The 23,825-nt window shown below is 35.9% G+C and overlaps 1 protein-coding gene across 3 annotated transcripts; it reads right to left on the bottom strand.

The window, feature by feature from the left end:
* Positions 1-1,175: 1,175 nt before the first annotated feature.
* On the bottom strand, positions 1,176-23,648 carry NPM2 (nucleophosmin/nucleoplasmin 2). 3 transcript variants are annotated; one of them, XM_051975668.1, is made up of 10 exons: positions 6,902-7,587; positions 6,391-6,480; positions 6,021-6,106; positions 5,682-5,807; positions 3,906-3,999; positions 2,844-3,106; positions 2,179-2,204; positions 1,956-1,986; positions 1,801-1,865; positions 1,176-1,570 (listed from the first exon to the last, which is right to left on the bottom strand). In XM_051975668.1, exons 2-9 carry the CDS (start codon positions 6,443-6,445, stop codon positions 1,827-1,829), a joined length of 720 nt encoding a protein of 239 aa, XP_051831628.1. In that variant the 5' UTR covers positions 6,446-6,480; positions 6,902-7,587; the 3' UTR covers positions 1,176-1,570; positions 1,801-1,826. The 3 variants fall into 3 exon arrangements, with proteins under 3 accessions (XP_051831628.1, XP_051831627.1, XP_051831626.1); XM_051975667.1 differs by lacking the exons at positions 1,956-1,986; positions 6,902-7,587 and adding an exon at positions 23,425-23,648; XM_051975666.1 differs by lacking the exon at positions 1,956-1,986.
* Between the last annotated feature and the right edge of the window lie 177 nt (positions 23,649-23,825).

Raw genomic sequence — 23,825 nt, 5'->3', positions numbered from 1 at the left:
TTTTCCTCAAGATATTGTTATGAGAATCAAACTGAACTCTGTTTATATAATCAAGCAATCATCGTCCATGCCTCCTCTTCCCACCGCCAAGTCATTTTCCTTGTTAGCTTCTCACATTGAAAGAGAACTCATTTAGGTTTCAGCCCTTCTCTGTACACTTAAGAACATCCTTAAAGCTTTTATCCAATCTCTGCCCCTTCCATGTACATCCCCACACACCTGGCTTGTTATTGTATTCGGCTTTACTACCCAGCAATAGGGCCATGCAGCAAATCCTTACTTTGGCCAGCACCAAGACCAGGTCAATGGTACACAATGGGGTCCCCGTGGCTCCCTAATCCCCTATTGTGTCCCCCTATTCAGGATTGTTCTGATTTGGAAAGAAGGGGGGGAAGGCTGTTTTAGCTGGGGCCCAGTCTTTTAGAAGTCTACTTGTGTCTGCATTCATGGGTACAGGGCAAGGGCATAGATGTGTTCATGAGATACTTTAGTGATTAGATTTTTTTTTGGTGTGTGGGGAGGAAAGACACCCTTTGCAGCACCTTTGCTTCAATGTTTTCTTCATCTAGAAATCTAGGAGTGGGGTAGAGGTGTCTGCAAAGCACATTTAGGGACAGTTAAGAAAGCTAGACTTAAGATTTCACCTAAAAAAAAAAATCAAGCCTGGTCCCAGACTTATCTTCCATAAACTCCTCCCCTAAGAGAAGAGAGGGTGAGAGAAAGAGAGCTACTCTTCCTTCTAATACAGTGTTTACATTTCTATCTTTGTTAACCAACAGGTATTCCTTCCCTCTCTAGAAACTAACCTTTCTCCAACTACCTTCTCCTCCCTTAAGTCTCTTCTTAAGCTGCTCACCCCATCCTGACTGAAAATCTCCTTTGGACTGCTACAGCCCTTAATTATACCCTACCTTGGCTGTTCCTTCCCATTCATGGCCTTAGGTCCTTAAACTACTTAATCACCTCTTATAGATCTGTGGACCTTTGGCCCAGAATCTGGCATCTAAGGAGATTGCTCCTTGTGGGATAAATCTTGCCGGCCCCAAGTAAGCTGGGAGAAAACTTCGCCTGATTTCAATCAGCCTCTGTTAGGGAGGAATTGAGAAGAAGAGATGTGGGCGCATCGGAAGTCTACTAAGGAAAATGGGGAAAGAATCAAGGCTGGTGAGACAAAGTAGGAGACAGAAGAATTTATGAAAAAGACAAAAACCCCAACAAGAGGCCTCCTTTAGATGAGAACTCCCAGACAAAGGGAGGAAGACCTTGAGATGTGTCCGCTGTTCTGCCAGAGATGGCTCCGGGTTGAGGAAAAGTGGTCCCAAGGCATTGCTCAGAATTGGGAGCAGGGCTGACCTGGAAGGACTGCTTGCATTAGCAGCACAGGCGTGACCTCTGCTGGAGGTCCAGTCAACTGCATGTAGTTGGAGGTGGGAAGGGCCAAGGCTGTGACCAGCCAGGTGGGGTGATGGGGTGGACAGGGGAAAGTCGCCCAAGAAGCCAGAGTTGCAGAAAAAAACCATCTTTTAAATGGTGATCATTTTCCGCCATGTTCCTGTTCTGTTTCTTGATCCTGAAAAAATCAAAGAGAGCCTGTGGGAGAGAGGGGCAATGGGAGAAGTTCTCTAAACTAAGATCTCTGGATGTATCCCATCCTCAGTCACATCTTAGACTCTAAGAGGGCCAGGAACTAGAGCATGAAATTTTCCCATTTTTCCACAAACTTCTTCTTGGGGACATTAACAGCCCAACATCAAACCCTAAGGGAAACTGAGGCATCTCATTCATTCCCTGATTACTCACCTTTACTCCCCCTTCTGAGATTGCCTTTATTTCTTGGATTTTGTCCTTGCCTTCTTGTCTTTGGCCTGTTGAAGGAAAAAAGAATTTTCCGTTCTCCACTCCAGATCATTGATCCCCACCTTCATATAACCCTTGACATCTTCTTTGGTTCTTACCTTCATTTCAGGGCTCCTCAGGGATGAGGCTCTAAGAAGAGAGAATGACATCTTATACTGGTACCTTTTGACACCAGTCTAATGGGCTTCCAAAGCCAGCCAGGAAGAATTGGAATTTTGGACAGTTTGGGGGAAAGGAGAAGTGACAATTTGGAGGAGTGGGGGAGGTAAGGGAGAATATTCTCTCTTAGAATATAACACCTCTTAATTGCCTCAGACTCACCTCTCCTTTTCATCCAGCTTCTTTTTCTGCAGTTAAAGAAAACAATAGTACCCATGATGAACTATATCAGTCTATCAGTCAAGATATAGATATAGATATAGATGGACTATATCAGTCTATCAGTCAAGAGCTCTTTAAAACAATGGACTAGATATTCTCTTCCTTCCACTTTTGGGTTAGCAGCACCTTATCCTCATAGGTCCTATTTGACATAGATTATAGAATGTTGGGCTGGAATGGACTCTCAATTTCCTTTAGATCACCTCTTTCATTTTACAGATTAGGAAACAGAGACTCTAAGAGGTTACACCTCAAAAGTAGTATTGCAACTTGTATCTTTCTGACTCCAAATCCAACATTTTTCCCCCAATACATGATGAGGCCTTTAAATAGAAAGAAATGATGGGATCTTTAAGTTCTAGAGCAATTCTTTAATTCTCTATAAATGTGACATTTTTAATAGACTTATTCACCACCACATAGATAGTATTCAGAGGAGCCAAAGGTTGAACTTTGTCTTTGGCTCAAACTCTTTCCACACCATCTTATTCAAGGAGACCACTGGCCCCATAAACTGCATATAAGGTAAAATGGAAGTGATAAGTCCCTCCCCTTATTCTTTTAAGCTTCCTAACCCAGACATTATACCGTTATTCTGTTTTCACCTTTGCAACACCAGTCTGCCTGTCAGAGGCTTGTCGTTTGCCTGGCTTAAGTGGAGAAATCTCATCCAGGGCTATCTCATTAGAATCTTCCTCTTCCTCTTCTTCTTCTTCCTCTTCCTCCTCCTCCTCCTCCTCTTCATCATTATCATCATTATCATCATCATCATCATTATCATTTTCTTCTTCGTCGTCCTCTTCGTCCTCTACCACTTCTGTGTCTTCCTCATTCCCTTCTACTTCCTTCCAGGACTGGTCTAAATTTACTGAAGAAATGGAAACATAAGAATTCCTAAAACCCTTTCTTTTTCATCAGTGTTAAAAAATCAACGAGTTAGCCTGGAAAGACTTGAATGAACTTGGCAAAACCAAGAAAACAGTATATACAATGACTATCACAACATAAACGGGGGAACAATACCACAAAACAACTGAAAATGAATATTATAAAATTACAAAGAACAGTGTTAAACTCAAAGAAGAGACATGAAAAGCTACTTCTCTCCACACCTTTGTTGATGTGTGTGTGGAATTCTATCAGTATGGAATATTGCCTATGTTGTGATTTTTTTTATGTACTGATAAATTTTGCTAATTCCATACCCCTCCATGCCTTCATCTTTTTCTTTTTAAGTTTCTTTGTTATGTGGGATAGCTTTTTGAGAGGAGGGAAGTTAGGAAAGTTTCCTGGAGAAAGGGTGTATGTGTATATGTATATATATATATATATATATATATATATATATATATATATATATATACACACACACACACATTTCTATATGTTAGATATATGGAGGAGAAGGGAAGACATAGGAAAAAGGGCTTTTCAGGAAGGAGAAAGAATAAGAATGAAGATTTTGTAGGCAAAATTTTAAAAGCTATATTGGGGAAGTTGGGACTCAGAGAATCAGTTTAGAGATAAAGTTGGAAAGGCAGGATGGAGTCAGATTGGGGAGAGCTTAGAATCCCAGACCAAAGTTCCTTGGACAAAGGGGAAAATAGATTGCCATTACCTGTCACGTATCTAGCATTGCAATTTTATACTCTACCCGTCTGGCTTACCAGTAAGATCATGGCCACTGATATAGACTGGCCCTGAGCCACACCGAAGGTGGAAAGTAATGGGGGGAGTGAGTTCCATTCCTGAAATGTTGACCTGAAAAGCAAACAACCAGGAAACAGAATTTCTCAGGTTTCCTGTCCCTATCTACTACTCTGAAGCTCCTGGATTTGCTAAGAAGTTGATTTGGAGAAAAGCAGAAGTTGTTTGATCTTAAACTACAGGGTATCTCCAAAAGTCAGTACAATTGTTTAGTTTGAATAGCTCACTTTATTATTTAAACTTGAACTATTACTAAATAGCATGAAAGCTTAACATTGTACTAAGATGATCCTATATTCGGACCAAAAGGAAAGTCAGGAGTAATTTTAATAATAATTATTTCTTCTTCTCTTTTCCTTTGTCCTCTTCAGCCTTTCTATTTTCTCAAGTACCCAATGTCCCTCTTATTACCTGTATGGATGTTTAGTCATACTAAGGTAGGAATAACTGAAGGTATTGCCCTCCCAGAAGCCTTGAATTTAATTTTCAATAGTATTTTATTTTCCAAATATATGTAAAGATAGTTTTCAATATTCATTTTTGTAAGACTTTGTGTTCCAAATTTTTCTTCTTCCCTCCCTTACCTCTCCCCTTTTCAACACACAAAGCAATCTAATATAGGTTAAATATGTGCAATTCTTTTAAACATATTTCCATATTGGTCATGTTGTTGCAAAAAAAAAAAATCAAACCAAAAGGTAAAAAAACCATAAGAAAGAAAAAAACAAACAAAAATGTGAAAATATACTTCTATCCATATTTAGTCTCCATAGTTCTCCCTCTGAATGTGGATGGCATTTTCCATCCCAAATCTATCGAAATTGCCTTGAATCATCATATTGTTGAGAATAGCAAAGTTCATCACACTTTGATCATCACATAATTTTTGTTGTTACTGTGTACAATGTTCACTTGGTTCTGCTCACTTCACTCAGCATGGGTCATGTAAGTCATTTCAGGCTTTTCTGAAATCAAACTGCTTATCATTTCTCATAGAATAATAATATTCCATTACATTCATATACCATAACTCATTCAGCCATTCCCCAGCTGATGGACATCCATTCACTTTCCAGTTTCTCGCCACTACAAAGAGGGCTGCAAAAAACATTTTTGCACATATGAGTCCCTTTCCCTCCTTTAAGATCTCTTTGGGATACAGGCCCAGTAGAGACACTGCTGGATCAAAGGGTATGCATAGTTTGATTGCCCTTTGGACATAGTTCCAAATTCCTCTCCAGAATGGTAGGGTTCACAACTCTACCAACAATGTATTAGTGTCCTAGTTTTCCCACATCCCTTCTAAGATTTATCTTTATATTTATTATCTTAGCCAATCTGAGAGATATGAAGTGGTTACTCAGAGTTGTATTAATTTGCATTTCTCTAATCAATAATGATTTAGAATATTTTTTCATATGCCTAGAAATGGTTTTAATTTCTTCATCTGAAATCTGAAAATTGTTTATGTCCTTTGACCACTTCTCAATTGGGGAATGACTTGGATTCTTAAAAACTTAAATCAGTTGTCTATATATTTTATCAAGAAACATTAGCTGTAAAATTTTCCTCCCAACTTTCTGCTTCCCTTCTAATCTTCAAAGCTTGCATTTTAAAGAGATTGGCGATATTTGACAGAAAAGTATGAATCTCTAAGAGTGGAATTTCAGAGAAAATAATTTGTCTCAGTCCTTATCATTTCTCATCCTCAGTTAATGGGTCATGGGGTAGCTTACCATGGGCAGGACTGAGGGCTTCAATGTGGCAATGGGAACTGGTGGTCTCTGTTTGCCATCCTCATTAGGAGGTGATATGATCTCCACTATGGTCACATCATCATTGCTCTTCTCTCCTAGGCAGATCTGCAAGGGAGTATGGGAGCAGACTCAAGTTTCCTCTTAGCTATCAACCACTGCCCAGAGCATCCTCCTAAATGAGTCTCAGGAACACTTTTTTTTTTTCCTACTTAGAATTCCTCCTCATTCTTCTCTTTCCTCCTTCTTCCCTAGCATAAGGGCAGCTCTCTCCTCTTACTTCCTAGTCAAACTTAGTTGTCTGCCTAAGGGTTCACTCACCAGGTGCAGAATCAATTTATGATCACCATTCCCATCTTCCAAGGGGTCAAAGGTATATGAGCGATTACCCCAGTTCAACTCACAACCTGAGGAAGAAGGAGAGACTGGGGAAGGATGGCTATGAAGAATACTTTCCCCTTTTCTCTGCCCTCCCCCATGCCTTCTTCTCTAGCATTTTAGGTCAGCAAAGATGAAGCTCTAGCCATCAATCAACAATTCTTGCTAGAGAAGGCTTTCTATTTCCAGTATTAAGAACAGAGTAGAGAGGGAACTCACAAGAGAAAGGGAAGAAGAGTTTTCTATCCCCAAGGTTAGGAATACCATCCAAATCCTTGATTCTTCCAGGTAAAAATAATTCTACTTTACTTACCCCAGAGCAGGGCCAAGGACTTTTCAGTCTTACTTCTGACTCTGGTTAAAGGCATGATGCTTGAGGAGGGAGTTTTAAAGGCACCTTAGGCTGTGAGAAGAGGAGGGGAGACAGATAAGGGTTGTCCAGACAATCTTAGCCCCCAGGGATCTTCCAGACCTCTGAACTCCAGTTACTCTAACCTCCATCTATGCCCCTCCTTCAACCAATTATCCACCTTGCTTTGTCATATAACTATTTGTTACCGGTGTAGACCTTTTTCTTCACATAAACTTCTTGGGTATCTTTTGTATTCCCCCAAAGACCTAAGGTATGGGACACAAGGAGTAATGAATGAATGAGTCAAGTCAAGTTAAATCCTAAACTATGAGGCTTTAATGTTCGGAGGTCTCCTTTCCTCTTGTAGGAACCATCATGCCCAGCTCCTGGGGCTTTATGAAATTTATGGGTAAAAAAAAAAAAAAAGCCAAGGATCAGGAAATGGCTTTAGCTCTTAGTTGCCTGACCTCACCTTTGAAGTCCCAGCCTTCTGGTCTTCCTTAAACCCCTAGTCATTCCATTCTGCCCTGTGTTTCTGCCCCAGCTTCCTCAGCTACACTGCCTCTATGCTCACCCCTACTTCATTTTCCTTTTATCATGGGGCAGGGTAGCCACAGATGGTTCTTATGAAGCTTGTTAGGTTCAATCAACCTACTGGTTGCAGATCTTAAAGCAGAGGAAACCCTTTTCCATAAACCATTCTTTTCTGAATAAATTATGAAGTATTTATGGGGATTTAGAGTCTGTTCAGTCCTGTGCCAAGAAATAAGGAAGAAACATGAGAATGATAAGTCCTTGGGACACAGTTTCTTCTTGGAAATAAAACTAGCATACATTCAGCAAATTCTTATTCAGTATTTCAGCATTTTAGGTTTCTGTTTCCAACTTCCAGTATAATGTCTTGCCTAGTTATAGAAAAAAAAAAAAAACCAAACTAATACCAAATACCAAAATAAATGCCAGAACAACACATATCCTAGATATAAAAGATCATATCATTAAAAAACTGGAGCAAGAAAGGAGATAACTTTTAAAACTATGATTAAGAGGAAAATCTCATGGCCAAACCAAGGATAGTAAAGATGTCAGAAAATAAAATAGACAATTTTTATTACATTAAACTGAGAAGCTTTTATACAAACACAATCAATGTAGTTAAAATTAGAAGGGAAATAATGAACTAAGGAAATTCTTTGCAGCAAATTTTTCTGATAAAATTCTGATATCTAAGATATATTTAAAAATCATATTGGAGAACAAGAGCTGTTACTCAATAAATAAATGGTTTAAAATAATTCTTAAAGAAAAAATAAAATTATAAAAGCCATGGGAAAAATGTCCCATATTAATAACAAGAGGAATGTAATTTATAACAATTTCTAGGTTTCACTTCATACTCATTAGACTGACAGAGGAATTTCAGAGTTTGAGATCTTGGAGATGGAGTACTTTCAAGTGATGGTGAGGTCTAAGTGTGATAGGTGATGAATTAGACTCCTGATTCCATAGAGATGATAATTATGTCTTGTATATTAGGCCCCAGAGCAGTGAACTGCAGATTTTAAGTTCACTTGTTTAATCGTAGGAAGCTAACTAGAGGCCTTCCACCCTTGATTTTGCCTTATTATAGTGACCAACCCCAGAGTGGAAGAGGTGACTTGATGATATGGAAAATCCCCCAATTATTTTTGCCCATCTATTGCCCAACATGGGGAAAAGGTCATAAGCATTTGGCCAATAAGTGATCCTGTTTGTGAGCTTGTAGCTGCTTTTCTATCAGCCCATGAGATGAATTTCTATCAGAAGTTTGATTTATGTTTTTCAATCCAGCCCATAGGTCTGCTTGTCTGCTCAATGGGATTTCCTGAAAGATCAAGATAGGTCTGTCAAGGTCTGCTCATTAGATCATTTGTCAAACAATAGAATTCTGTGTTTTGTGTAAATGCTTCTGGATGATCAGGATCAAGATCTATCAACCAATGAGGTTCTTCATTTTACAGTGACTCTTCTGTATCATATAGGTATCAGACACTATGAAACTAAAGGCAGAGAACATCTCAGATCATGAGAAAGGTCTTAGATCCACTTCATTAAAGGGAGCCATGGACTCTTTAATAAAGTGTTATTGGCTTAGAGTTCTGCCTCATTTTTTTTGGTAGGTTGGACAATTTAGGATCACACATTAAGTAGTTGAAGTAAAGTAGACAATGAAGGTAATAGAAGACAAGAAAGTTAAGGAATGAGTTTTGGCATTAGAAGAGTCATCCAGATACTGAGGATGACGGCAAAGGGTATCTGAAAGGGTGATGAGGCATTGAGAAAGGCAAGAGAGCATCCCAGATGTCAAAAATCAGGGCAGATAATACTTCAATATGTAGACACTCTTTCCAGTGGTGCAAATCACAACCTATCTATACTTATATCCATTTATGTACTCTGTAAGAAATCTACCCAGTGCGTCAGGGGGCCTTCCAGTAAGTTACTTAATGTTAGGTGCTGCTGATGTAATAAGTCGACTATCCTTTTGTCATTCCTCATTTTTGCTAATATGATATCTCGAGAATTTTATTCCTCTCCTTGTGTGCAAGTTATATTTGATAATATACTACAATCTAGTTATGCTTAGCACTCACCTATTCATTGTTCTTTGGGTAAGTTGAAACTATAATTTTTTGGAGATTGCAGCATTTCATAGTTTTCCCCTATTTAAAATCTCTGGGAGAATAGTGGTGTTTTAAAAAGATGAATTTTTTTTTTAGAGAACATCTTGGGATCATTAAGAATGATGCACAGTTTCTCAAACACAAGGCAGATTACTTTCTTCTATTCAATCCTGGGGCCAGTTCATTATTTGTAATGCCTATCCTGCTTAATCAAGACACACACATACATATATGTATATAAAGAGAGAGGGAAAACTAACTCAGTGGATTGTACATTAAAATTACATATCATGATCTGGGAAATAGTCATTCTTTATCCTCTTAGTTTTTCCTATATGAATTTAAAACAATTGACATTTAATTGTTTGAATTACTAATAGTAGCTGGAAATATGACAGCTCAAATTTATTATAGCACTTTATGATTTACAAAGGTGCCAAATATTTGTGAGAAATAATTCATTTGGAGCTCTATTATATTCCAAACATTATTAATCAGTTATAATTCCATAGAGATAGTGATTATAAATTCTTAGGTACCAGAGCTGTGTGCTGCCAATTTTAAGTTATCTTATCTGATAGTTAGCTAAAGGCTCTCCTCCACTCTTATTTTTTCTTGTTATGGTGACCAAGCCTAGCATGGCAGAGGTATCTCAATTACATGGAAAGTCTCCCAACTTATTTTTGTACTTCCGGACCACTTTCTTTTGTCAAACATAAGCAAGTGACCATCTTATGATGTAATGTAAAAGACTCATGATTCACCCAATCCAAGATATCCCTGCTGACATACCATTTCTAGCTGATGCATCATTTTTTGGACCTCAAAGCAAAAATTTTAAACCTATCAACCAATAGGATTTCTGTATTTTGTATAGCTTCTTTAGAGTGTTCAGGTATCCAATTTGGCATCAAGTTTTATAAAAATAAGGTCCTGAAAAAAAGGGGACATCATGAGAAAGATTTGAGGTCCATTTCATTAGAAAGGACCATCAATCCTTTTAATAAAATGCCATTGGCCCAGGGATCTGCCTCAGTCTCTTTTATTGTTGTTGAACAATTTAAATCCCCACATTACTGGTACCCTGAGATGGGACAATGATGTGTGGACTTCAATCTTTTTAGACCAGCTCCAGCAAAGGACCCTAAAAAGAAGCATACATTAGGATGAATTTTCACAAATGGCTCCTCTGCAGACACTGGTTCTGGGAAGTAGGATTCCCCTCACTATGTGCATCCAAATTCTCTGAACCTGGGGTATATCTCTTCAAGACTGGTCTGTCAAGATTTATCCTAAATTCAATTTCTTTAAGAAGAATCCCCAAAATGAATGTAAACTATTTGCATTTTTGTTTTTCTTCCTGGGTTATTTTTACCTTCTGAATCCAATTTTCCCTGTGCAACAAGAGATCTGTTTGGTTCTGCAAACATATATTGTATCTAGGATATACTGCAACATATTTAACATATATAGGACTGCTTGCCATCTAGGGGAGGGGGTAGAGGGAGGGAGGGGGAAAATCAGAACAGAAGTGAGTGCAAGGGATAATGTGGTAAAAAAAAAATTACCCTGGCATGGGTTCTGTCAATAAAAAGTTATAAAATAAAATAAAAAAATTTTTTTTAAAAAAAATGAGTTCCCAATTGGCCTAAGAGGAACTATTTAAATTTGTGACTATGTCTAAATGTATAACCTCTGGAGCACTCAAATACTATTTTTATAAAAATTACATGGGTATAATTTTAACTTTTTGTACACAGGATACTGTTTTCCCCCTATCTTTTCCTCCATTTTCTTTACTTTTATTTTCCTTAGTCTAGGAAGATTCAGCAGCAGAATTGCTAATTCCTCATTTTTAGCCAGCTAGCCACCTGGTTAATTTAAAAGTTTCTTTTTGACAGGTTAAAATAGATTTTTTTACCCTTTAAATTATTTTATCAAGGAGTAATTAATTTTTGTTGTTAATAGAAAAAATCTCAAACTAATTGAGGGGAAAATAATTTCAGTGGCTCACAGAGGACTGTTGTTTATCCTTCATTCTTGAAGAGGACCATGACCCCCATCTAGAAGACTCTATGACCAGTCCGTGGATGGGTAGGGTTTGGGGGAGTGATTACTCATTTCAATTCTCTGAAACATCTTGAAGGAGCAATAATTTGGGCTAGATCTGAGCTCAATGGTAAATTGTCAAGTCACTTTTGTAGAAACAATCCCAACCTCTTCAGAGAAGAAGCACATTTTAATTTTAAAGAGGTGAAGAAAGGAGAAGTCTCCCTTTCATTTAATGAGTGAGATTACTGTCACTAATATTCTTAGGACTAAGTCAGTTATTGATAATCAAAACTAAATTTTTAGGAAGTTTTCAAGGAAAGTAGATGTAAATTTTGCTGAATATTCACTTATTTTTAAGTCTTAAGATCTTTAAGTCCTCATTGGTTTTAGGAACCTAGAGGTTAAGCTCAGAGATTAAGAATTGGAAGTATTGAAGAATTTGCCAAAATCAATCCCTGAATGTTACTGTGTTAGCTATAGAAAAAGATCTATATAGGCAGAACTCAGATGATTAGAAGATTGCCTCACTAAATCCATAATAAAAATGGGGGGTGGAGGGGAGGGAGGTTGTGGAGGATCTCCAGTCTTCAGTGGGGAACCTTTCAGATGGTAAAAGCCAAAAGGTAGGTTATCTGGGGAATTTAGTCCAATTCTCTCAGAAGTTCTCTGAGAAGTGCCACTCCTGATACCCCCAGGAGAGATGGAGTCAGACAAAAGAGGATAAATGCATCCTACATGATTCACATTGGGACCAGGGTGGACTTCCTCTTCCTGATGACTAAAGAACTAATTTTTTTTAATGTGGGATACAATTTAAATATATATATAGTGTAACTATCTCAATATGATTGATCTCTTTTCTTTCATTTTCTTATACATTTTGTGGATTAAAAAGCATTATCTTGAGATGAGCCAACATACATACACACAAGGTTTTAAGAAACTCTGCTTTACCAAGAAAGACTTACATGAACTGATGCCAAGTAAGATGGACAGAATCAAGAGAACACTGTACACAGCAACAGCAAGACTATGTTGATGGTCAACTGTGACAGACTTGGCTCTTTTTTTCTTTTTCTTTATTAAAGCTTTTAATTTTTCAAACATATGTCTGGATAATTCTTTGACATTAACCCTTGTAAAACCCTGTGTTCCAATTTTCCCCCTTTCCCCCATCCCCTCCCCTAAATGACAAGTAGTCCAATGCATGTTAAACATGGTAAAAATATGTGTTAAATCCAATATAGGCATACACATTTATATTGTAGCTCTTGCTACATAAGAAAAATCAAATCAAATCGGAAAAAATGATAAAGAACATAAAATGCAAGCAAACAATAGCAAAAAGAGTGAAAATGCTATGTTGTGAATGAACTACATTCAGTTCCCACAGTCCTCTCTCTGGGTGTAGATGGTTCTCTTCATCACAAGATCACTGAAACTGGCCTTAATCAACATTTTTGGAAAGAGCCATGTCCATCAGAATTGATATTGCAGTGCACAATGATCTTCTGGTTCCATTCATTTTACTCAGCATCAGTTCATATAAGTCTCTTCAGGCCTCTCTGAAATCATTCTGCTGGTCATTTCTTACAGAATAATATTTCATAACATTCATATACTATAACTTATTCAGCCATTCTCCAACTGATAGGCATCCATTCAGTTATAAAAAGGGTTGCCACAAATATTTTTGCACATGTGGGTCCCTTTCCCTCCTTTAAGATTTCTTTGGGATATAAGCCCAGTAGTAACACTGCTAGGTCAAAGGGTAAGCATAGTTTTATAACTCTTTGGGCATAGTTCCAAATTGCTCTCCAGAATGGTTGGATCAGTTCACAACTCCACCAACAATGTAATAGTGTCCCAGTTTTCCCACTTCCCCTCCAACATTGCGCATTATCTTTTCTTGTCATCTTAGTCAATCTGAGAGGTGTGTAGTGGTATCTCAGAGTTATCTTAATTTGCATTTCTCTGATCAATAGTATATATAACTAGAAATGGTTTCAATTTTTTCATCTGAAAATTGTATGTTCATATCCTTTGACCATTTATCAATTGGAGAATGGCTTGAATTCTTATAAATTTGAGTGAATTCTATATATATTTTAGAAATGAAGCCTTGGAAGACTGAAGACTCCTTGGATATAAAAATGTTTTCCCAGTTTATTGCTTTCCTTCTAATCTTGTCTGCATTAGTTTTGTTGGTACAAAAACTTTTTAACATAATATAATCAAAATTATCTATTTTGTGATCAATAATGATCTCCAGTACTTCTTTGGCCACAGATTTCTTCCTCCTCCACAGATCTGGGAAGTAAACTATCTTATGTTCTTCTATTTTGCATATATCACTCCATGTCTATATCATGAACCCATTTTGACTTTATCTTGGTATATGGTGTTAGGTGTGGGTCAATGCCTAGTTTCTGCTATACTAGTTTCCAGTTTTCCCAGCAGTCTTTGTCAAATAGTGAGAAGAAAGAGTTATTAAGTTGGGTAAAGTTTGGTTTGAGAATACAAAGAGTTTAGGAGATTGTTTTGGTTGAAGTAACTTTTGATTTCTTAGAGGATTATGGAATTTTATTGAACAATCTCCCCAAATTAGCTTAGAATAAATGAAATGATGAAATTCTTCATAATTCTCAGTTTTTCTTCCTGTGGGGGAAAAAGGTCTAGAGAAATGGAATTTTGAAGAACTCTTCTATCTATTCAGGGCTTGTTATAAATATAAACTACACTTTAAATGTGCAAACTCAATTGGCAAATTAGACCAAAGAAAATTACATTATTTAATTGATAAAATTCTAAAAGCATTAACATTATTAGGAAGCAGAAGAATTATCTTAGTTTGATAGCAGGACCCCAACTACAAGACAGAGGAAACAAGTATATCTTGATTTCTAAAACTTAGAATTTCAGGCCTGATTTAAAGTCATATGTTCTATGTGTGTTCATTTAAATGATGAAACTAAGTTTAGGAATAGTGGGTTCTTTATTTCAGACAGAAAAGAACTTATACAATCAGGAAAATCTTTTAAGAGAATGGGAAATAAGTATCTTTTATCTGTGCTATATCATTTGTGCTTTGTGCTAATCCAAGCTAAAATACCAAGCCAACAGGTGTTAACTATGTCTTTTATTTTGGCATGATCAACCAAAAGAAACAAAATGTAAAAAAAAAAAAAAGTAAACTTTCAAGAATAAAAGCCTTAAAAAAGGCAAATCTTTTTCCTTCCCACCTCTGTTTCCAACAGTCCATGTTGGAGATTGCTGAGATGAAAGGCATATACAGAAATTAATTAAAAATCCATTGGAAATCAAATTTGTGAAAAAATAATAATCAAATGTCTTTCATTTTTAGATTATAACCTGGATGGCTTTATAAAGTATTTTGATTAGTTTATGGGGTACTAGCAGATTCAGTAAAATTTAATGAAAACAACAACAATTTTTAAAAAATCACAGATCAGATGTTCCTTAATGGGACTTTTAAAATGGTTAGGGATTTATTTGAAGCTGAAGTTTTAATTTTAAGAACTGTCTTATTATTAGATATGTTCAGAAAAGCTTCAATGAAATAGGAATACAGAGAAGTGTTTAAAATAAAAACTTGGGAAATAGTATAAGAGAAATTAGGTTAAAACTCTTGTAAATTTAAATAATTTTACAACTCAGAATTTTAAAAGAAAACATTCACTTAGGCTTAAGAAACTTCAGTTAGCTAATCTCTAAGTCAGGGTATCAATCTATGAAATTGGTTTTAATTTTAGTACAGAATAATAGTATACTTAAAAACTACACTTAAAATAAAGTGTATTAATTAATTAATTAATTTATTTATTATTGGGATAAGTTTGTCATGGGAAGAAATTTTTATTGTTAGGTAGAATAAGGGAATTGAGATCATTTTCATAAGAGAATTAAAGTGGGTAGAATCAGAATTCATTTACTATTTTGTAGTTTATTACTTTAAAACAGCCAACCTGAGTGTACTAAATCCTGATTGAGACTTCTGATTGAAAGTGAATCCAAAAGTGCTCCCAAAAAAGGAAAAGCTTATTTTGAAATTGCGAAGCAATTGAAGGTGCGATTTAATGATACTAGTGATTTAAATCAGTTGTTTAGATAAATTAAAACAGTAAAATTTGTGTTGAAAACAGTTGTTTAGTGAAAATAAATTCATAAGATACCATTTCACACCTCTCAGACTGGCTAAGATGACAAGAAAAGATAATGATAAATGCAGGGAGGTGGAAAAACTGGGACACTAATGCATCATTGGTAGAATTGTGAGCTGATCCAGCCATTCTAGAGAACAATTTGGAATTATGCCCAAAGGCCTATAAAACTTCATATAGCCTTTGATCCAGCAGTGTTCCTACTTGACTTATATCCCAAAGTGATCATAAAAGTTCCCAAATGTGCAAAAATATATGTAGCAGCTCTTTTTGTGGTGGCAAGGAATTGAAAATTGAGTGGATGCTTATCAGTTGAGGAATGGCTAAATAGGTTGTGGTATCTGAATGTAATAGAATATTATTGTTCTATAAGAAATAATGGTAGGCTTAGCTCTTCTCAGCAACACAGTGATCCAGGACAATTCCAAGATAATTGAGAAAAAAAATGCCATCTGCATCCATAGAACAAACTATGGAGACTGAATGTAGATTGAAGCATAGTATTTTCACCTTTTTTCTTTGTTTGCTTTTTCTTTCTCATAGTTTTTTGTTCTAATTTTTCTTTCACAACATACTAATAGAAAAATATTTTAAATGATTGTATATGTATAACCTATATCAGATTGCTCACTGTCTTGGGGATGGAAGAGATAAGGAAAGGAGGAGAAAAACATCGGAACTCAAATCTTACAAAAATGAATATTGAAAACTATTTCTTCATGTAAATTGGAAAAATAAAATACTGTTGAGGGGAAAAAGAAAATAAGTGCAAGTTGTATAAATAAAGCCATAATAAGTTAGGGAAAGAATTATTGAAGATAGAATTAAACAAAAATACAAAAAAAAAAAAAGATAGAGATATAAATTAAGTGCACACACATCTTATAAAGGATGCTCAGATTACAAAAGATTGAATTAAAATGAACACATGGCTTATAAAATTATAAAATACTGAAACCTCTTAGAGAGGGAAAAGCAGAACTTGCAAATTATTTCAAGACAAATATTTTATTTGATGAAATGAGGAAGCTTCCAATATAAAAGAAATTCTTATCATTTGTAAGCTGATAAATCATAAAATCATAAAACCAAAGTGATTTGGAGTGTAACTAAATGATCTTATAATATAAATTAAGAAAAAACAAACATAAATGGACTTAATTTTTGAGTGATTTAAAAGGAAATAGAGAAAAAGTCATATTCTGAGCCCTTCAGAAAAATATATCAGATAAAGTAAAGTAAAGCAATTTCTGTTAACTCTATATGAAGTCAAAACTATGTTTTAATAAAAATAGAAAGTTTTTATCCCAATGAGATCTTAAAGGAGGGAAAGGGACCCACATGTGTAAAAATGTTTGTGGCAGCCTTTTTTGTAGTGGCTAGAGAATGGAAACTGAATGGATGCCCATCAACTAGAGAATGGCTGAATAAATCATGGTATATAAATGTTATGGAATATTATTGTTCTGTAAGAAATGACCAACAGGATGATTTCAGAGAGGCCTGGAGACTTACATGAACTGATTAAGTGATATGAGCAAAACCAGGAGATCATTATACACCACAACAAACTTATATGATAATCAATTCTGATGGACATGGCTCTCTTCAACAATGAGATGATTCAAACCAGTTTTAATTGTTCAATAATGAAGAGAGTCATCTACACCCAGAGAGAGGACTGTGGGAAATGAGTGTGGACCACAACATAGCATTTTTACTCTTTCTGTTATTGTTTGCTTGCATTTTTATTTTCCTTCTTAGGCTTTTTTTTTTCCAGCAAGATAATTGTATAAATATGTGTACATATATAGGATTTAATTTATTTAATTTATGTAATATGTATTGGACTACCTGCCATCTAGGGGAAGGAGGGGAAAGAGGGGAAAATTTGGAACAGAAGGTTTTGCAAGGGTCAGTGTTGAAAAATTACCCATGCATATGTTTTGTAAATAAAAAGCTATAATAATAATAATAATAATAATAATAATATAAAGTTTAAATCAAGATATTCTACTATAGATAAAAGTTTCATTCTAATTCAAATCATTGTCAAATATGTATTAAAGCATGACAATATTGATGATATTGGGTCCCAAAATTTGAAACCTTGGCAATTAATGGCCTTTACAGGAAGTTAAGATTTTTAAATTATTGAACTATGTTTCATTTAGGTGAATTCAAAGTTAAATTAGGGCAATATAGATTTTGGTTAATTTATAATTATTAGGAAATAAGCTTCTCTTTTGATGAGAATCAAACATAAAATTCCTAATAGGGAAAATATAGTTTTAGAAACTATCAAAACTTTGTAAAAACAAAACAAAACAAAATAAAAACAGGCAATTGGGAATCAGGATTATTTACAATCAATAAGCACCAAATAGATGTTTCCTTTGAGAAAACTATTCAATGTTTCAATAAAAGTGAATAATAAAGAGAGTAATAATAGTAACATGATTATGAGAATAGCGAAGAACCTCTTAATATCTGTGACATTCTGGTGCAATATATAGTTAGGCTTGGGTCTGTCCTCTTGGGCATTGCCAAAATAGCTAAATGAACAATTTTCCAGCATAAAAGAAATAAAAGCATAAAATTCCTTTGTGAAGGAAATGGACAATTTCTTATTCCAAGTATCCTGCTTATTAAAATCTGTGACATCCTACAATGGAGATCTTGTGTTGTTTTTTAATCTATTTGGCACTTATAAAAACTATATGATTTTTACTAATTCTACCTGCCCAAAAGTCCTTAAATAAATTGCTATGAACTGTGCATATAAACACTAAATATCAAAAAGAGGGGTCGCTAGATGGTATAGTGGATAGAGTACATTCCCTGAAGTCAGGAGGACTTGCATTCAAGAAGACTTGACTAACGTCTTAAAGACTCAAATCTAGCCTCAGATAGTTTTTTTTCTTTAAAAAAAATTTTAATAGTATTTTATTTTTCCAAATACATGCAAAGATAGTTTTCAACATTCACCTTTGCAAAATCTTATGTTCCAAAATTTTCTCCCTCTCCTCTTTCCCTTCCCCCTCCCCCAAGACAGCAAATAGTCTGATGTTGGTTAAACATGTGCCATTCTTCTGAACATATTTCCATATTTGTCATGCTGTAGAAGAATAATCAGATCAAAGGGGAAAAAATGAGAAAGGAAAAAAACAAACAAGCAAACAACAAAAAAGGTGATTCAGTCTCTATGGTTCTCTCTCTGGATGCAGATGACAGCTTCCATCACAAGTCTGTTGGAAGTGGCTTAAATCACCTCCCTGTTGAAAAGAGCCAAGTCCATCAGAGTTGATCACCACAAAATCTTCTTGTTGCTGTGCATAATGTTCTCTTGATTCTGTTCACTTCATTCAGCATCAGTTTGTATAAGTCTTTCCAGGCTTTTCTGAAATCAGCCTGCTTAGCATTTCTTATAGAATAATATTCCATTACATTCATATACCATAACTTATTCAGCTATTCCCCAATTGATGAGCATCCACTCAATTTCCAATTTCTTGCCACTATAAAAAAGGCTGCTACAAATGTTTTTGAACATGTGGGTCCTTTTCCCTCCTTTATATACATTATATATTTATATACAGAATAGTGAGATACTGCTGGATTAAAGGATAATGCACAGTTTGATAGCCCTTTGGGCATAGTTCCAAATTGCTCTCCAAAATGGTTGGATCAATTCACAACTCCACCAACAATATATTAGTGTCCCAGTTTTCCCACGTCTCCAACACTTATCTTTTCTGCTAGCTTGGCCAATCTGAGAAGTGTGAAATGGTACCTCATGCATTTCTCTAATCAATAATGATTTAGAACTTTTTTTAAATGACTAGAAATGCCTTTAATTTGCCTGAAAATTGTTCATATCCTTCTGCCATTTATCAAATGGGGAATAGCTGGCATTCTTATGTGAGTTAATATTTTAGAAATAGGCTCAGATACCTCATAGTTTTCTGACCCTGGGCAAGTCACTTAATCCCAATTGCCTCAACAAAAAAAAATCAAAAAGCGATTTACTAGAAAACTTAAGTTGAAGAAGGGGTAATATTGTTTAATGAAATATGTTTCTTCCTCTTTTTAATCTAATTACTGTTATTACATTATAAATGTTATGATTATTAGTATGCATATTTTTTTAAAACTAGAAAATAGTAAATTACTGCTGGGAGAAAAGCATGATGAAGTCTCTTAGGAGATCTTTATCCATGAGGTTCCTTGGGATAAGCCTGGCTGACAGGGTATTGTGAAACTTGACAGCATTGCCATTTGAGGAGTTGAAGCCTTTTCTACCCAAAGAGAAAAACTTAAAACTTTTGAATACTTAAGTGGGTATCATTTGGGATCATTTGGAAACTCAAGTAATTGTATCTTTTAGCATTACTATTTTAAACTATTTACTGTGTATCAACTTGTGGTGAGGAAGTAAAAATAGTATCATGTCTTTTAGGTCTGGGTGACTGAGGAAGGCAAGCTACTTCTCGCCAAGTATACTTTTTTAGTTCATGATTGGAATTTTTGTGTCATTGTGGCACACAAGGGATAATAGAATTAAGAGTGGTTACTCCAGATATCACCAATGGCAACTTAATGGATAGCCATGTGTCCAACTTGTGTAGCTTTTAATCAGCTTGTCTTTCAAGTCACAACTAGTGGTGTCCATCTGCTAGGTACTTACAGAAGATTAGTACTGAATCCAAGTTAGTCCTTAAAATTGTGCCCAGGTGTGTTCCACTTGCTTACATGGATTCTGCTGGATGAATTTCATTCTCATTTTTTACCCCATTGTATTCTAGAAATGGTGATATTCTACTTTTGGCTTTGCATACCAAAGTGTGTGCATGTATTGGGGGGGTGGGAGAGGTTAGGAAGGAGAAGAAGAATAATAGTTGTAAATAGATGAGATTTGTGGATAGTTGAAAATTTCTAGATGAGATTTTGATGAGAAAAATAACAATTATCTAGTTCTGAGCTGTAATTAGTGAAATTTTGCTGCCTGAGGAAGTCTCTTGGAACTTACTGTTGGTCTGTTAGTTAGTTTTGAGTCCAGGTATAAGTGTTTTAAGGCGGCTGGTTCATCATTCAAGGGAAATGCCATGTGTCCCTGTCTGAGGCCTACCAACAGGAGAATGTTCCTGGGCAAGTTGAGAGAATGACCTTGCAAAGGTGAAGGTAGCATTCTCTTGAGCTTATCTCCATCTTAGTAAAAAGGAAAATTTCTTACCTAACATTTTGAAACTGGCTATGATATCGAGTCATACAATTGGCACCTATTACTCATACCTGAAATCAAACAGAATACGGCTATGTTCCTGCATTTCTCTTCACATAGCAAACTGCATTGATAAGGACAGTTATAAAAGAATATGAATCCTACTGGTGATTTTAAAGAAATAATAAATGTTAATATAGTGAGGGATCATTTTGAATTTTTACTTGAATCAGATAATAGAGATTGTGGAGTCTTATAACTGGTAAGTTATCTAGTTAATAAGAAATCACCCTGTAACATTCTTTTATTATGAAAATATGATTAATAGGAGATGTCACTTAAAAACATGACACAATTTTCAAAATTGGATTAAGAATTTTACGTGTAAAATTGTATGAAATGTCTAATAATATTAAGAGACAAAGACTAATTTTCCAGTTCAGGCTATCATGATGCAACAATCAAAATTCTCGCAAGTTTCAGAAGAATTGTGTCTATACCTCTATTTAATATCGAGTTTGTGTTAAGTCTTGGCACCTGAGACACAGATCTAAGAAAGAAGCCTCTTTAGAGTTGACTTGAGAATATATGGCTTGTATTAAAAACATACAATTATAAACTTTTTTCATCTACATCAAGGATATGTGGTCCTTAATAGCTGAAGTCACCTAAAGCCAGGAAGCTACGATTATTGGAACTTACTGTTAGAACTCATGGGATATAATTTATATTATTCTGTGTGTTTCCAGATTGTGATCATCAAGGAATCCTATGATGTCAGTAACCAGGGTGGGGTTGACAGCCATAAATTACAAGTGGAGTTCTTATGGGGAAAGGCTTCTGGGGAATGACTTTTGGAATAGGCTGACATAAGATTCTTCTGAGCCAACTTCTCTAGTATGAAATTTGCTCTTGAATAGAAAATACTGCAACTTTTAAGCCTGGCTCGATACCCTTTTAATAAAGTACTGTGTATCTAGAGCTCTGCCTCAAGTCTCTTTTATTGTAGTTTGGATAATTTTAATCCCCATATACTAAGGGTCCTTCTCTTCTTAATGTCCAAATTTGTCTGAATTTATCCAAAGTCTAAAAGATTTTGTGGTTTCCAAGGAAATTTCCATTTGAGCGCACTTCCTTAAACTTATAATCAATAAACATTAAGTACTACTATGTGCCAAGAACTGTGCTAAACTCACCTTTAAAAACAATAATTCACAAGGCAAAATCTGTATTTTTCTACATGGGAATTAAAAAGAGTATTCAAATTGGAGCCAATCACTCACTTGGAGATATCAAATATATCTATTTGGTTATTGAACTCAGGAGGTCAGAGAAGATTGTGTTGATGATGTGTTGGGTGTGCATGGGAAGTAGAACTTCTATTGGCTGCTTAGTGCTGTACTAGACAAAGTATAAGGTTCTAATTTTTAACTCAGCAGATGAGGGCTTTGGACTCTGACCTAAATAAAAACATCATTTTCTTAACGATTTGGAATATTAAATAAGAATAAGTTCAATCAACAACTGATGACACCCCTTCCTCACCCCATCCCATTCCCAATTGCTGGAAGCAGTTAATCTCTGAGGAAACTTGGATGTCAGAAAACTCAAGGAATCATCTTAAAACCCTGAAGGAAAAGATCAGAGGAGAAATAACAATGGAGCAAAGAGCTAAGGATTATCAGGGAAATATAAATCTTTGGAAGAGTTGTAATAACAACTCATATTTATCTGGCACATTTAACATTTAAAAATCACTTTCTCCACAGAAACGTCAAATATTACCTCTTTACAAACTGACAGATTACATGATTTACAATTATATTTGCAGGTCATATAGTTAATGTTGGGTCTCCTGAGATCTAATAGAAGATTCTTTACACTCCCTATTAAAGCATACTTTTGGAATTCCACTTTTTTTCTTGATGTTTTTATCTTTTGCAACATGTTCAGAATGAAAATAGATTTTCCTTGATTTCACATGTATAATTGCTATCATAGTGCTTGCCTTCTCAAGGGATGGGGAGGGAGTTAGAAGAGATTTTGGAACTCAATTTATAAAACTCAAAATTAAAAAAAAAATTAAATTTCGGGGTAGCTAGATGGCACAGTGGACAGAGCACAGCCCCTGAAGTCAGGAGGACCTGAGTTCAAATGTGACCTCAGACACTTAACACTTCCTAGCTGTGTATCCCTGGACAAGTTACTTAACCCCAATTGCCTTGGCAAAATAAACAAATAAATACATTTAATTGGGAAATATTTAACTTAGTAAATGAAAATGTATTTTTGCAAAAATTCTTTGTTCTCAGTACCTTAGACGTCTCCTGTGATAGTTTCATTCTATGTTTTTTAGTTTTTTTTCTTTTTTCTCATGTGCCCTGCCCTCAGATACCTTTAAATCAGAACGGGACAGGTTGAAAGCCTCAGAAACGGTGGCATAGTCTTCTTGGAAGCCAGTCAAGACTGGCGGCATCATTTAAATTTTCAACAATTAGTTTCATGTAAACCTCCTAAATGTTAACATTTGATTTTTCTTTTAAGTCCTCCATCAATTACTCCCTAATTAGTTGTAGGACACTGGCAAGCTACTAAACATCAATGTTTTCCACTCTGCAAAACAAGGTAGCAATACTGGCAGTAGAAGCTCTTGGGTTTGGGGAAAAATCAGCAGTTTTAAATAAAACTTTTACCCCTTTTTTTTACCCCTTGAGTCTAAAAACGAAAAAGCATCGTGTCAAACACTGGGGTCGATCTGGGGGCACAAAAAGTCTGTCCACAAGCAGCTGACGCTCTAATTGGGGAGAATAACGGGTGGTTGAGAGGTGGGCAGGATACAAAAGGAGTCAGTGCTCGGGGGAATGGGAGGTTGACGCACCTCACCCAGGAGCAAATCCAATCACCGTTCCTGGTTCCAGAACTAAATGTGTATGGAGAGGAAGAAGAAGGTATTCTGTACTAAAGGGGTCGGTGGGTCGGTTGGTCCGGCTGAAGACGAAGTAAGGAAGCGCAGCTAAACTAGGAGGCAGCCTCAGACAAGGAGAATTCACGGTAGAAGTCCTTCCGGGGTATTGAACTTTGGTCTTAAAAAGTAAGGTTTCCCGCCCCGCCCCGCCCCCTCGCCCCAGCCAATTAACAGGTATTTCCTTCAACCATGGTTCCGACGTGCCCTAGATTGGCCCGCCTACTCCAACCTCTACTGCCCCCTTTCTCCGAAGTCCAAGTGTCTCCAGCTAGTCTCGCCAGTGCGCTTGCGCCAAATAGTGCCGCCTGCTGCGA

Source organism: Antechinus flavipes, chromosome 2 (genome assembly GCF_016432865.1).
Source record: "Antechinus flavipes isolate AdamAnt ecotype Samford, QLD, Australia chromosome 2, AdamAnt_v2, whole genome shotgun sequence".
Lineage (NCBI taxonomy): Eukaryota > Metazoa > Chordata > Mammalia > Dasyuromorphia > Dasyuridae > Antechinus > Antechinus flavipes.
The sequence above is the reverse complement of the archived record's forward strand: the minus strand, read 5'-3'. Positions and strand labels throughout refer to the sequence as shown.